Here is a 15,875-nt window from a genome sequence, read left to right on the forward strand (position 1 = left end):
GCATGGAGTCCCTGAGTTAAGTTGGGTTCTGTCATGGGTGAAGTGCTGGAGCAGCAAACAGTTCTTAAAGGTGGTGAAAAAGGCGACCCTTGAACTTGTGAGCTTGAGTATACATTGGGGGAGTGGGGTGTGTTACTTTGCAGTGCTTGACCGCAGACAGAAACATTTGAACTCTTTGTTATTTTTTATTTGAAGTTTTGCAGTTGCAGTGTGGTCTGTGATTGGCTCCTGGTTTTGTGTTGGATATTTCTATGTGAGGCAAGCAGTTGAATTCACTATTGTTTTTTGTGCTGCACCAGCACTTGGAGATGTTTTTTGATGTTTGTTGATTGCCAGTGTAGATAATGATTTGGGATGAGTGTTAGAGAGATGTGACTCAAGGTGCATTGGTCTTTGCTGTGTTGTGCCATGGAGAGAGGATCAGCTTACGAGTAGAGAATTGGCCCAATGCCCACCGCAGGACCCAGGTACATTGCCACCCCATTCCCACACACACTCTATGCACCTCACTTTGATCATACCCGCTGCAAGACTCTTAGTGAATCATTTCCACTGCAAACGCCTGCAGAATATTAGGCTGTATGACCCAGGCCCACTCAAGGATCAAGAGCACTATGACATCTGCAGTTGACAATGTTCATACCCAGGTCAACCACTAGGACCCCCCTCACTTCCACCATACTCACTGAATGACTGAGCGTGCAATGCCATGGTGACAACATTCACCCTTCCTCACGTTCCAGTGCGCTGTATCCCCTTCTACAATCACACCTCAAGATCACCAACACAAAGCCAACAATCCACCATCATAAAGACTAGGAGTAGAATATCCCCCTCAACCACCACCAAACACACTTAACCGAGTGTATGATCACGGCCACAGAAACCCGTATAGGACAAGGGTGCTCTCCTCTGCCACACCCACTGCAAGATCCTCCCTGACCCAAGCCGGCTGCATGAGTCAGCGGGAGGCTCCGTCCGTCATCCACCGTGGCCACTGCAAGTCTGAAGCCACAATCTCATCATCCTGCTCAATGAACCTCAGAATACCATCCAGCATAGCACCATGTCACTGTCAAAACCAAGGGGTGTGAGAAAAATTCCTAGGACATCTAGGTGTGTGAGTGGACAATTAGGTCAGACCAGTGATCAAGAAGGAACAATTGAAAAAGGTTGTCAAATCTGTATAAAAAGCATATTTTTATTTAGTATATTTAAAAATCATATTGGAAATGACCAAAGGTCAAACAATATGATGGGTGTTAAAATTTCTTGTCAAAATTATATACAGTTACAATAAACAATTAACATAAAACTCATATTCCACAAAGTAAAATAATATATTGACAAAAACATGAGAATAATCACAAAATTAATGAAAAAAGCATAAAAACTCGACGCGCGTTTCGGCAGGGGACCGCCTTCTTCAGGAGACACAGTTTAATTTCTGGAATATAATTATAAAAGAATATATGTGTTATCTATACATTCATAAATTCGTGTCAGCATATTAACCTAAATATGACAGAATAACAAACAAACCATCTATTTATTGTTACTAACATATTAAAAACATTATTCCTTACTTAAAGACTGACCATGACTAGTAATTTTTACACTCAAAGCCATTGATGGGCAAAATAAAAACTGGCAATTGTACAGTATCTGACTCGGAGAAAGATCATTGTGAATAGGTCATAGAGGGCAACCCCCTACAATTCTGAAGCACTTAATCGAGCTTCTATATTTAAGCTGAAATTGAATCACTTCTCAGTACATACAATTGAGACTGTATCTTTTGAAGTGAGAAAATATATGATGGATTGGTCACATGATTTCTTACTGTTTGTTGAAATAGAGTCCTGATGGAACTTAGCAATGTACTCAATTTACAATGATATACTTACAACAATTGAGGCTCTATCCATGTAGCAAGGACACTGAAGGTGAACACTTCCTGTAGTAATTCTAGGTGACAGTACAATTATTGGATGAAGGAGATCCTAATAATAAAATTAACATTTAGTAAATGGATGGACGCATAAAATTATTCATCTACATTTAAACACAATGGCTCAAACGTCCTGCTATATTTTCTCACTTCAAAAGATACAGTCTCAATTGTATGTACTGAGAAGTGATTCAATTTCAGCTTAAATATAGAAGCTCGATTAAGTGCTTCAGAATTGTAGGGGGTTGCCCTCTATGACCTATTCACAATGATCTTTCTCCGAGTCAGATACTGTACAATTGCCAGTTTTTATTTTGCCCATCAATGGCTTTGAGTGTATAAATTACTAGTCATGGTCAGTCTTTAAGTAAGGAATAATGTTTTTAATATGTTAGTAACAATAAATAGATGGTTTGTTTGTTATTCTGTCATATTTAGGTTAATATGCTGACACGAATTTATGAATGTATAGATAACACATATATTCTTTTATAATTATATTCCAGAAATTAAACTGTGTCTCCTGAAGAAGGCGGTCCCCTGCCGAAACGCGCGTCGAGTTTTTATGCTTTTTTCATTAATTTTGTGATTATTCTCATGTTTTTGTCAATATATTATTTTACTTTGTGGAATATGAGTTTTATGTTAATTGTTTATTGTAACTGTATATAATTTTGACAAGAAATTTTAACACCCATCATATTGTTTGACCTTTGGTCATTTCCAATATGATTTTTAAATATACTAAATAAAAATATGCTTTTTATACAGATTTGACAACCTTTTTCAATTGTTCCTTCTTGATCACTGGTCTGACCTAATTGTCCACTCACACACCTAGATGTCTTAGGAATTTTTCTCACACCTGTTGCTACCCTGCCCTAGGAGTCTATAGATCTTCACTACCCAGGGGGTCCTTGTTATTCTCACCTACTGTCAAAACCAAGAACACCACACCAGTTCCCCTCCACCTCAACACATGAAAGAATAATGCTTAACACCCCCTATATTAGCCCACCTACTCAACCAGCGCTCATCATCCCATTACCACCACACACTCGGAAACCATTGGTCTTGTATCATGCTAACTGCAAGACCAAGCTCAAGATGTCAACCTCCTGTCAAAGTGTCCACTTGAACATCTGAACGCATGCTGACTGTACGACATGGGCAATGTACCCATAGTGAGACGGAGAGCAGCCGGCCAATCCGTACTCCACCTCACCCACTGTAGGATCAAGGAAATACCACAGTGAGTTGGTGAGCAGGACTCATGTTCCCTCCTCCACTGAAAACATTGTAAGATCAAGGTAATAGACCCACAGTGAGACAGAAAGCACACTGACGTTCCGCAGTCCACTATGCCCATTGTAAGACCAAGGTCAATATACCACGGAGAGCTGGAATTCACACAAAGACTAGGTCAATTTACCTGGAGAGAGACAGACAGAACCCTGCCTTTCCATGATCCAGGATGCCCACCATAGGACCAAGGGCTACATACACATATCAAGAGGGACAGCACCCTGCCATGGCATACTCCATGATACCCACTCTAGGACCGAGGGCAATATACACAGCGAGAGAGAAGAAGGAGAGCACCTTGCCATTCCATACTCGACAATGCCCCCTCTAGGACCGAGGGCAATGTACACACAGCAAGAGGGACAGCACCCTGCCATGGCATACTCTACCACTCCCATTATAAGACAAGTCAATGTACCCACAACAAGACGGACAGCACCCTGCCATGGCATACTCTACCACTCCCATTATAAGACAAGTCAATGTACCCACAACAAGACGGACAGCACCCTGCCATGGCATACTCTACCACTCCCATTATAAGACAAGTCAATGTACCCACAACAAGACGGACAGCACCCTGCCATGGCATACTCTACCACTCCCATTATAAGACAAGTCAATGTACCCACAACAAGACGGACAGCACACTGCCATTTCATATACCACCACACCAACTGCAAGACCAAGTCAACATACACAGAGTGAGCCGCAGAGCACACAGCCATTTCATGCTCCCCCATGTCCACTGGAAGACCGCAAGCAATGTTCCAACAGCAAGATTAAGAGTACCCAAAATGTTTTACAATCCACCATGCCAACTGAAAGACCAAGTCAATATACCCAGAGCAACATGGAGAGCACCCTACCATTCCATACTCCACCATGCCTGCTGTAAGGAGTAGTCTATACCTCACTGCCTAGCGCACAGCCAGCAAACTAAAATTAAAACGATGCTCTAGCATCAGTTTATTTTTTCATTTGCCAGCTAGTGCTTGGAGGGGCAGGGCACGGGAGGATGGAGGAGGAGTGCTTGTGCACTCATTAAGTGTTCATGTGTGTTTGGCCAGCCGTCTCAAGTTGACCAAAACACACATGCACACTTAAATGTCTCCAGCCCGGCTGCATTCAGCAGCCAGGCTTGAGAAACCCACACAGACTCCCTGGTCTGAACAGGGCATCTTTTCAGTCTGCTCAGACCAATCCCTGCTCTGCAGCACAGATATTGGCTAGGAGTCTGTCACAGGGACTACTGGGATCCAGGAAAAGGCCAGCAGGAACGACACAATGCGGTAGGTGGCTGGCGACGGCAGGTACTTTCTAAAAATGATTAACCTTTTTTCCTACCTACCCCCATGCTTGCTCTCTCCCTGGTTCACCCACTCTGCCCGCAACCCTTTGTTAGAGGCATCCACCACTGATTAGTGTGTGTAATGTGTGAGTGGATGTCTGAGTGGCTGTATGGGTATGTGAGTGGGTATGTGAGTTGCTGTATGGATGTGTTAGTGGGTATGTGAGTAGCTGTATGGGTGAGTGAGTGGCTGCATAGGTGTGCGAGTGGGTGTGTGAGGCTATATGGGTAGCTGTGTGACTTGCTGTATGGTTGAGGGAGTGGGTGTGTGAGTGGTTGTATGGGTGAGTGAGTAGCTGTTTTAGAATGTGTATAGGTAAGTGAGTGTGTGTGAGTGAATGTATTAGAGACTGAACATCTATGTGAGTGGTTGTAAGAGAGTGTGTATGAGTGGTCGTATGGATGTGTGAATGGGTATGTAAGTGGTTGTGTGGGTGTGTGAATGGTGGTATGGCAGAGTGAGGCTGTCAGTAGCTATATTGGTAAGTGAGTTGATGTGTGACTAGCTGTAGTTCGAGTGAGTGCAGTGTGAGTGTTTGTATGGGTAAGTGTTTGGGTACATGTATGGGTGAGTAAGTGACTGTGTGACTTTCTATATGGGGGCTTGAGTGTGTGCGTGAGTAGCTATTAGGGTGTATTAGTGGGTGTGTAAGTGTCTGTCTATATGATGATGTGTGAATAGCTATATTGGTGAGTGAATGGCAGTGTGAGTGGCTGTATGGGTGAGTGTGTGGTTCTTTGAGTACTTGTATAAGTGAGTGAGTGGCTGTATGAGTTTCTGCATGGGTGATTGAGTGGCTGTGTGAGTGGCAGTATGAGTGAGTGGATATGTGTGTGTCTCTATGGATGAGTAAGTGGTTGTGTTTGTATCGGTATGGTTCTGTGAATGGGTATGTGAGGTGTTGTGTGGGAGTGGGTGTATGAGAGGTTCTATGGGGTGTGAATGGGTGTACTAGTTGTTTTGTAGATGATGCCATCAGGGGTGTCATTTGAGGTGTCATCAGTGATATCACTGACCATGTCATGAGTGATGTAATATATGAGGTCATAAGCAGTGCATTGCTGGGACGTAAGTTATATGTTAGCTCAGGTAACTATAACTGCTGAATTTCACTGGATTTGAACAAGTGAAATCTGAGCCTAACTACAACATCCCTGTTACCTTTGGTTTTTCAATGAATTTCTAATTTAAAAAAAATCTATTTCCTTACTATAACGTCTCTGTAAACGCTCTTTTTTTTCCAGTGAATTAAAAAAATCTATTTCCTTACTATAACGTCTCTGTAAACGTTCTTTTTTTCCCAGTGAATTAAAACAATCTATTTCCTTACTATAACATCTCTGTAAACGTTCTTTTTTTCAGTGAATTAAAAAAATATATTTCCTAACTATAACAGACCTTTAAACTTTGTTTTTTTTAAATTCATTTTTAAGTTTTTTTTTTCAAAGTTCCTAAGTGTGTGTAACATATAACCATTTGAGAGTGAATGAGTGCATGAGTGTTTCAGTGGGTGTGTGAGTGAGTGTATGAGTGTTTTAATGGGTATGTGAGTGGGTTTGTGAGTGTCTCAGAGGGCCTGCGAGTGGCTGCATAAGTGTCTCACTGGGTGTGTGAGTGGGTGTTTGAGTGTCTGAGTGGGTCTTTGAGTGGGTGCAAGAGTGCCTGAGTGGGTCTGTTAGTAGGTGCATGAGTATCTGAGTCCGCCTTTGAGTAGGTGCATGAGTGTCTGAGTGGGTCTGTCAGTGGGTGTGTGAGTCTCTGAGTGGGTCTATGAATGGGTGTGTGTGTCTGAGTGGCTGTCTGAATTGGTGTGTGTATGCCTGAGGGGGTGTCTGAATAGGTGCATTAGTGTCTGAGTGGGTCTGTGAGTGGGTGTCAGAGTGTGTGAGTGAGTTTGTGACAACCTCCATAAGTATGTGAGTTAGTCTATGAGTGAGTGCATGAGCATCTGAGTGGGTCTGTAAGTGGGTGCATGAGTCCCTAAGGGAGACTGTGAGTGAGTGCATGAGCCTCTGAGTAGGTCTGTGAGTGAGTGCATACATCTCTGAGTCGATCTGTGAGTGGGTGTGTGACTGTCTACATAGATTTCTGAGTGGGTGCATGAGTCTGTGAGTGAGTGCATACATTTCTTAGTGGGTCTGTGAGTGAGTGCACAAGTCTCTGGGTTGGTTTGTGAGTGGATGTATGAGTGTCTCTGGTTGTGTGAGTGGTTGAATGAGTCTCTGGGTAGGTTTGTGAGTGGGTGTATGAGTGTCTCATTGGGTGTATGAGTAGGTGTATGAGTCTCTGAGTGGGTCTGTGAGTGGGTGTGTGAGTGTCTGAGTGCTCTATAGTTTGCCCTCTTCTGCTCTGTTTTGCCTTTTCTGCTTGATTTTCTGCCCCCTGTTTTGCCCTCTTCTGCTTTGTTTTGCCTTTTGCTCATTTTTACACTTTCTAATTTGCCAGTTTCTGCTTGTTTTCTGCTCTCTGTTTTGCCTTTTCTGCTCATTTTTCCACTCTCTATTTTGCCTTTCCTGCTTGTCTTTCTGCCCTCTGTTTTCCCACGCAAACCCCCCAGGGACCACCTCCTCCGTGGGACTTTGCTGATATTAAGGAGGGGGGTGTAGGGACCCCCCATCCCTTTAGCTCCAAGTGCCCCGGGGACTGCCACCTCCCATGGGCTTTGGTTTTACCAAAGGAGGGTGCTGCGTGGATCCCTCCTTCTGGGGCTTTCACATGGCCCAGGGACCACCACCTCCTGTGGGCTATCTTAAAAATGATCTAGATGGCTGCACGGACACCCCAGGCACTGGGGGCCACCAGCTCCCTGGGGCCTAATACTTTCTTTAAAGTGGGAGGTGGGCCATGTGGCCATACTCCCAGGGCCGATTTCGGCCCCAAGGACCCAATCCCCTGGGGTCTGTAGTCAAACAAATGGGGGAGGGGCCACTGTACCCCTTCCCATGACAATTGTGGCCTGAGGACCTAATCTCCCACAATCCCCGATGGCTCCCTGCCTCCTGCGGTAGCCGGCATTGCTTTTACAGACAGGGAGCTGCTAAACATGCAGCACCGTGTCTGTGAGAGCAATCACTTCATGGGCAGGGAAACAGATGAAAACTCCATTCCCAGCAAGCTGGAGTAGTTGTACAGATCTCGCTTGCTGGGGGAGGACTTTGTGTTTACTCTGACTTGGCCAGAGCTTACAAAGCTCTCACCAAGTCAGAGCAAACAGCTATGTCCTGGGGGTGGGCACCCTGAGACATAACAGGAGCCAGCCCTAGGGGGTGGCAGTCCCCAGGACCTTGTATAGCTCCAGGAGCGGTTTGCATGGCTCCATCTTTCTCTTAGGGCGGGCTGGCGGTGGGGAGGCGTGGTCCCCAGGGCTGTATATGGCCCCCTCCCAGTATTTAGGCCCTGGGGAGGTGGTGGTCCCTGGGGTCCGGGAGTTCCGTGTAGACCCCCACCAAATCATTTTCTTGCCCAGGGGTGTGGTGGTCCCTGGGGCTTCTTCTAAGTTCAGGAGGCGGGTCTGCGCGGCCCCCTCAATTTTCTAAAACAAAGCCCAGGGAAGGTGGTGGTCCCCAGGACTTAATGAGCCTTAGGAGGGTGCCTTGTACACCCCCTCCTTTTAAAAAAATGACCCCAGAACCTGGCTCACCCGGGGCTCTATTCAAAACAAGCGCTGGAACCTGCGCTTGTTTTTTCAAATTTTTGCAGCAGATTTGCGGCTCCATCACGTTTCTCCAGCAAAACATTTAAAAGTGTTTTTGTACCCTGGCTGGGTCCCTTTGGTACACATTAACCAAAACTAAGGGATCAGGGTATTCCTGCCCTGCCCACTTTTTTTAAAATTGTATTTATTTTTTTACTTTTCTGTGGGACTCGGCCGATGCTGCGTCCCAATATGGCAGTCAACACTTCCTTATTGAAGTGATGTCAGCCAATCACATTTCAGCATGGGAACTGTTGCATCCTCAAATTCGTTTTTTTTTAATAAGTCAAAAACTACTGAACAAATTTACATCAAATAAAAAAAGGGTTCTTTCTGGGTCAAGAGCTACCTTCCTGCCAAATATGGTGTAATTCTGTCCAGCGGTTAGGGCTGTGGTTATGTCTAAAATCTGTACGGAAGTTAACATGGGAAAAACGCTATTTTTGAATCCCCCCCTTTTTCTTGCCCCTGCTTGATTGATAACTCAAAAACTTTCCATTCTCAACAAGAATTACCGGCACACCTTTTTTTTGGAAAAATCATGAATATACATCTAACGATGCCAAAGATACCAACGATATAGGCAGATCAAAAAATGCTTTTCCTATGGAAACGTAGACCTAGCTAGAACTATCTACTGGCGACTGCCAGTAGGTAACTATATATATCTCCTACTGGCAGTTGCCAGTAGGTAGTTATAGTTAGGACCTAGTCTCCATAGGAATACCAATCTTCATTAAATCTTCCAAAAAAAGGTCAACGTAGGTTCTGGTTATCATGGAAAGTTTGGGTGTGATCCGTGCAGTGGGGACTGAGAAATAGGTGTGCAAAAAAAGGGTGCATTTGTGATACAACATTTGCCAGCCTGAGCCTGGTCTTTCATGCGTTCTTGTAGTATTACACAGTTATTGACATAAACCAACCTCAACCTGGGTTTCTATACATTGTTTTAGTTTTACACAGTTATTGACATGGGTCAGCCTCAGTCTGGTGTTCTGTTTGTTGTTTCAGTTTTACACTGGTAGTGACATGAGCCAGCCTTAGCTGCCTGTTCTATGTGTTGTTTTAGTTTTACACCATTATTGATAAGGCCCAGCGTCAGCCTGGTTTTCTATATGTACTTTTAGTTTTGTATAAATCCAAAGAATGGGTTACCCTGCCTATGAGTAACTATAGTTACTAGTGTCCAGATAAAAGAAAAATCGGGAAAGGAGTTTCTAGGATCTATTATCTCAAAGTGAGATAATCACAAAGTATGTCTCTTGTTACCCTCACAGATCCCAAGGGATGTCATGCTGACGTTTGACACTGCAGCTGTCTAGTAGAGCGAGTGCTAACAAAGCACCAACCTACCTCCAAATGCTGACAGTGAAACCAAGAGTACTACTTCATCCTCTGACTACAGTGAAACCAAGAGCAGAACAGCAACTCTGTCCACATGTCAACAGTTAAACCAAGGGCCAAGCACCCACTTCTTCCACAGGCGGATCGCGAAATCAGGAACAAAACAACAACCTCCCACCACATTCCCACAGTGACAACAAGAGCAAAACACCAACCTCTGTCCACATGGCTACTGTGAATCTGAGCTCAACACACAAACCTCCCCTTCCATATTTCCCCAGAAAAACCAAGATTAAAACACCAACCACTGTCCACATGGCTACAGTGATTCTAAGCACATCACACAAACATCCCCTCCACATTCCCCCAGTGAAACCAGGAGCAAAACACCAACCTCTGTCCACATGGCTACAGTGAATCTAAGCACAACACACAACCCCCCCTCCACATTCCACCAGTGACACCAAGAGCAACATACCAACCTCTGTCCACATGGCTACAGTGATTCTAAGCACAACACCCAACCCTCCCCGTCGACATTCCCCTAGTGACACCAAGAGCAAAACACCAACATCTGTCCACACGGCTACAGCGAATATAAGCACAAAACACAAACCTCCCCCTCCACATTCCCCCAGTGTCACCAAGAGCAAACACCAACCGCTGTCCACATGGCTACAGTGAATCTAAGCACAACACAAAACCTCGCCGCCATATTCCTCCAGTGAAACCAAGAATAAAACACCAACATATGTCCACATGGCTACAGTGAGTCTAAGCACAACACACAACTCCCCCTCCACATTCCCCCAGTGACCTCAAGAGCAAAAGACCAACCTCTGTCCACATGGCAAAAGTGAATCTAAGCACAACACACAACCACCACTCCACATCCCCCCCAGTGAAACCAAGAGCAAAACACCAACCACTGTCCACATGGCTACAGTGAATCTAAGCACAACACACACACACCTCCCCCTCCACATTCCCCCAGTGAAACCAGGAGCAAAACACCAACCTCTGTCCACATGGCTACAGTGAATCTAAGCACAACACACAACCCCCCCTCCACATCCCCCCCAGTGAAACCAAGAGCAAAACACCAACCTCTGTCCACATGGCTACAGTGAATCTAAGCACAACACACAACCACCACTCCACATCCCCCCCAGTGAAACCAAGAGCAAAACACCAACCTCTGTCCACATGGCTACAGTGAATCTAAGCACAACACACAACCACCACTCCACATTCCCCCAGTGAAACCAGCAGCAAAACACCAACCTCTGTCCACATGGCTACAGTGAATCTAAGCACAACACACAACCCCCCCTCCACATTCCACCAGTGACACCAAGAGCAACATACCAACCTCTGTCCACATGGCTACAGTGATTCTAAGCACAACACCCAACCCTCCCCGTCGACATTCCCCTAGTGACACCAAGAGCAAAACACAAACATCTGTCCACACGGCTACAGCGAATATAAGCACAAAACACAAACCTCCCCCTCCACATTCCCCCAGTGTCACCAAGAGCAAACACCAACCGCTGTCCACATGGCTACAGTGAATCTAAGCACAACACAAAACCTCGCCGCCATATTCCTCCAGTGAAACCAAGAATAAAACACCAACATATGTCCACATGGCTACAGTGAATCTATGCACAACACACAAACCTCCCCCCTCCACATCCCCCCCAGTGAAACCAAGAATAAAACACCAACCTCTGTCCACATGGCTACAGTGAGTCTAAGCACAACACACAACTCCCCCTCCACATTCCCCCAGTGACCTCAAGAGCAAAAGACCAACCTCTGTCCACATGGCAAAAGTGAATCTAAGCACAACACACAACCACCACTCCACATCCCCCCCAGTGAAACCAAGAGCAAAACACCAACCACTGTCCACATGGCTACAGTGAATCTAAGCACAACACACACACACCTCCCCCTCCACATTCCCCCAGTGAAACCAGGAGCAAAACACCAACCTCTGTCCACATGGCTAGAGTGAATCTAAGCACAACACACAACCCCCCCTCCACATTCCCCCAGTGACCTCAAGAGCAAAAGACCAACCTCTGTCCACATGGCAAAAGTGAATCTAAGCACAACACACAACCACCACTCCACATCCCCCCCAGTGAAACCAAGAGCAAAACACCAACCACTGTCCACATGGCTACAGTGAATCTAAGCACAACACACACACACCTCCCCCTCCACATTCCCCCAGTGAAACCAGGAGCAAAACACCAACCTCTGTCCACATGGCTAGAGTGAATCTAAGCACAACACACAACCCCCCCCTCCACATTCCCCCAGTGACCTCAAGAGCAAAACACCAACCTCTGTCCACATGGCTACAGTGAATCTAAGCACAACACACAACTCCCCCTCCACATTCCCCCAGTGACCTCAAGAGCAAAAGACCAACCTCTGTCCACATGGCAAAAGTGAATCTAAGCACAACACACAACCACCACTCCACATCCCCCCCAGTGAAACCAAGAGCAAAACACCAACCACTGTCCACATGGCTACAGTGAATCTAAGCACAACACACACACACCTCCCCCTCCACATTCCCCCAGTGAAACCAGGAGCAAAACACCAACCTCTGTCCACATGGCTACAGTGAATCTAAGCACAACACACAACCACCACTCCACATCCCCCCCAGTGAAACCAAGAGCAAAACACCAACCTCTGTCCACATGGCTACAGTGAATCTAAGCACAACACACAACCGCCACTCCACATCCCCCCCAGTGAAACCAAGAGCAAAACACCAACCTCTGTCCACATGGCTACAGTGAATCTAAGCACAACACACAACCACCACTCCACATCCCCCCCAGTGAAACCAAGAGCAAAACACCAACCTCTGTCCACATGGCTACAGTGAATATAAGCACAACACACAACTTCCCCCTCCACATTCCTCCATTTAAACCAAGAGCAAAATACCATCCTCTGTCCACATGGCTACAGTGAATCTAAGCACAACAGACAAACCTCCCCGCCACATTCCCGCAGCGACACCAAGAGCAAAATACCAATGTTGCATCACAAATTCATAGGGGAACCAGAGCACACACCAACTCCCTCAACACACAGTGAAATAAAGAGGGCAAAATCAATCACCCACCTTCATGCCTTCAGTGAAAGTAACAGTAAAGCACCAACCTCCCATCCCATATCTACTATAAACCAAGAACAAAACAGCAACTTCCCACCCCATACCTGCTGGAAACAAAGAGCACAATTCCAACCACTATCCACATGATTACAGTGAATCTAAGCACAACACAAACCTCCCCCCTCCACATCCTCCCAGTGAATCCGAGAGCAAGACACCAACCTCTGTCCACATGCCTAGAGAGAAACCAAGAACAAAAGAGCAACTTCCCCCACGTGCTTAAATTGGAACCAAGAGCAAATCACCAACCTCGGTCCAAATGACTACAGTTAGTTTAAGCACAACACACAACTCTCCCCCTTCACATTCCCTCAGTGACACCAGAATTAAAACCCCAACCGCTGTCCACATGGCTAGAGTGAATCGAAGCACAACACACAAACCTCCCCCTCCACATTCCCCCAGTGACACCAAGATTAAAACACCAACCTCTGTCCACATGGCTACCGTGAATTTAAGCACAACACACATACCTCCCCCTCCACATTCCCTCAGTGAATCCAAGAGCAAAATACCAATGTTGCTTCACAAACTCATAGGGAAACAAGAGCAACACACTTACTCCTTTGACATACACTAAAACAAAGAGGACATCAACCTCTCACCACATGCCTTCAGTGAAAGCTAGAGTAAAACACCAACTCCATCAACATTGTTACAAGAGCAACACAAAAACCTTCCCCTCCACATTCGCCCAGAGAAAGCAAGAGCAAAACACCAAATCCCTCCACGTGCCTAGAGAGAATCCAAGAACAAAACACCAACCTCCCACCCCATACCTACTGTAAACCAAGAGCAGAACCCCACCCTGCCTTCACACGCTTACAGTGAATGGGGTTAGTTGTTAATGCCTCACCTGTATCTTTTGTTGTCCACTGGCACAATGTCCATGGCTATGTAGTACTGCTGGTGCGGGTCCAGGCCGCTGATTTTTACCCTCATTGCTGGGAACATTCTCCTGCAAAGAAAAGAAACAGGGGTAAGGATGTTTGAGAAATGCATTAAGAACCAGCTGGTTACATAATGAATACAGAAAACAGAGACTGTTCAGACAGGGAAACAGAATAAAAATCTGCTCCCAGCTGGCAGGAGCATGTTTAAATCTCCCGCCGGCAGGGAGCAGACATGCCTTCCCTGCCCACGCTGCTGGAAGCAGAGAAGGAATATTTGCTTGTTTGGTGGGAGATTTAAAAATGCTACCACCAGGCGGTAGTAACACATGTTTCCCTACCCATGCTGGTGCAGGGAGAAAAACTACTGAGTCCTGGCGGTGGGCTCTCTGGACAGAGAATAGAGTCAGCCCAATAAATGAAGTTCCGTGAGCCATTTATTGCAGTGCGGCCTTCTTCCATTTTTTAATGCATTCATCCCCAGGGGATGGGTTCTCTAGAGCCCAAGAAGATTCAGGAGGGGGGCCACTAGCCCCCACCCCCTACCTATGTAGTTAGACCCCAGAGAAGGGGATCCCAGGGTACTACAAAGGCTTGTGCTGCACAAACCCCAATTCATGTTTTTATGATTTCGGTCCCAGAGTTTAGAGTCCCTGGGGCCTAACAAGGCTCAGGGACCTTCACCACCGAACGCACCCCCATGGCCACCACCCCCAAACTGAACACCAACACCACCGAAGCCCTGAAATGCATCCTCCTCAAAGAGCATCCTACACAGACATGCTGTAGAGATCTGGGACCTCCTAAAACCCTCACACTAGACGTTACCTCTTCACAGAAACCTGGACAACGCCTCCTCCACCCAGACATCGCCACCACCACCACCACCATCCCTGACAGGTACAAGATCCAGAGGAAGGACCGCCCCAGCCGCCCAGGGGGAGGACTCATCATCACACACAAGAGCTACTCTGACTCTCCACCTCCACCACTGAACACCTGCATTTCCAGATCCAGACTAGCACTAGAACAAACACATCACAGCATTCTCGCCTACAGACCACCCGGACCTCACGCTCCGTTCACCACTACCATTGCTAACCTCATCGCCCCCATGCCATCATCTCCATGGACTACATACTCATCAGGGACCTGAACTTTCACCTTGACAACCCCAGCGACCCCAACTCCGCCACCCTCCTGGACCACCTCACCAACATTGGACTGAAACAGCTCATCACCACACCTACCCACAATGCAGGACACACCCTGGACTCCATTTTCGCAGGAGGTAACAACCTCTACTTCAGCCACACCACGCAAACCCCATGGATGGACCACCACTGCATACACTTCCGCGTCGACAAACCTAAGCCGCCCAAACCTGCACTGGGCCTTGCACTAAGGAAAAGGAGCAAAGCCACAAGGAGCAGCTCAACTCCACCCTCATCCAAGACACCCCCACCACCTCAACCGACACCAACCCCGCAGCCAAGGAGCTCCACAAAGGGATCTCCGACCGCACAGACGAGCTTGCACCCGTATGTAACCCCGACAGACAGTGCCCCAGGAAGGCCACCTTGTTCACCGCTGATCTCCAAAAATCCAGATGCACCTGCAGATGCATAGAGAAGAACTGGAGAAACAGCAAAACATCTGAAGATCGCACCACCTACAAGAACACCATGACGGAATGCCACCAACGCATCAGATCCACCAAAAGGAACCTTCATCCAGAACAAGATCCTCACCAACTCCAGCTACTCCAAGGAACTATTTTGCGCCATCAGGTATTCACCAAGCCCCCCAGCAAAACTATGGACATCACCCCTTCCCAGGACCTCTGCAACAAGCTCGGCTCCTACTTCCATCTGAAAATTAAGGGCCTCTATGACAATTTCAATAACAAGACGCCTGACCCTGAAACCACATCCTCGTCCAGCAACACCAGCCAGCCCACCATTTTCTCCTGGACCCCAACCACCACCCAAGACACCACCTCAACCATGAAAGGCATCCACACAGGAGCTCCCACAGACCCCTGCCCGCCGCACATCTTCCACAAAGCCACCACCACCATCGCTACAGAACGACACACAATTAACGCCACCTTCAAGACAGGCATCTA

At 46.6% G+C, this 15,875-nt stretch overlaps 1 protein-coding gene across 2 annotated transcripts in view; it reads right to left on the reverse strand.

Annotated features, from left to right (window-relative positions):
• Nucleotides 1-15,875, reverse strand: part of TBX15 (T-box transcription factor 15) — a 192,588-nt gene that overhangs the window by 41,690 nt on the left and 135,023 nt on the right. For both annotated transcript variants that reach the window (XM_086935839.1, XM_086935840.1), the window contains exon 3: nucleotides 13,714-13,815. In XM_086935839.1, coding sequence (XP_086791965.1) covers nucleotides 13,714-13,815 — 102 coding nt within the window. The remainder of the gene's footprint in view (nucleotides 1-13,713; nucleotides 13,816-15,875) is intronic.

This window comes from Lissotriton vulgaris, chromosome 8, assembly GCF_964263255.1.
Source record: "Lissotriton vulgaris chromosome 8, aLisVul1.2, whole genome shotgun sequence".
Lineage (NCBI taxonomy): Eukaryota > Metazoa > Chordata > Amphibia > Caudata > Salamandridae > Lissotriton > Lissotriton vulgaris.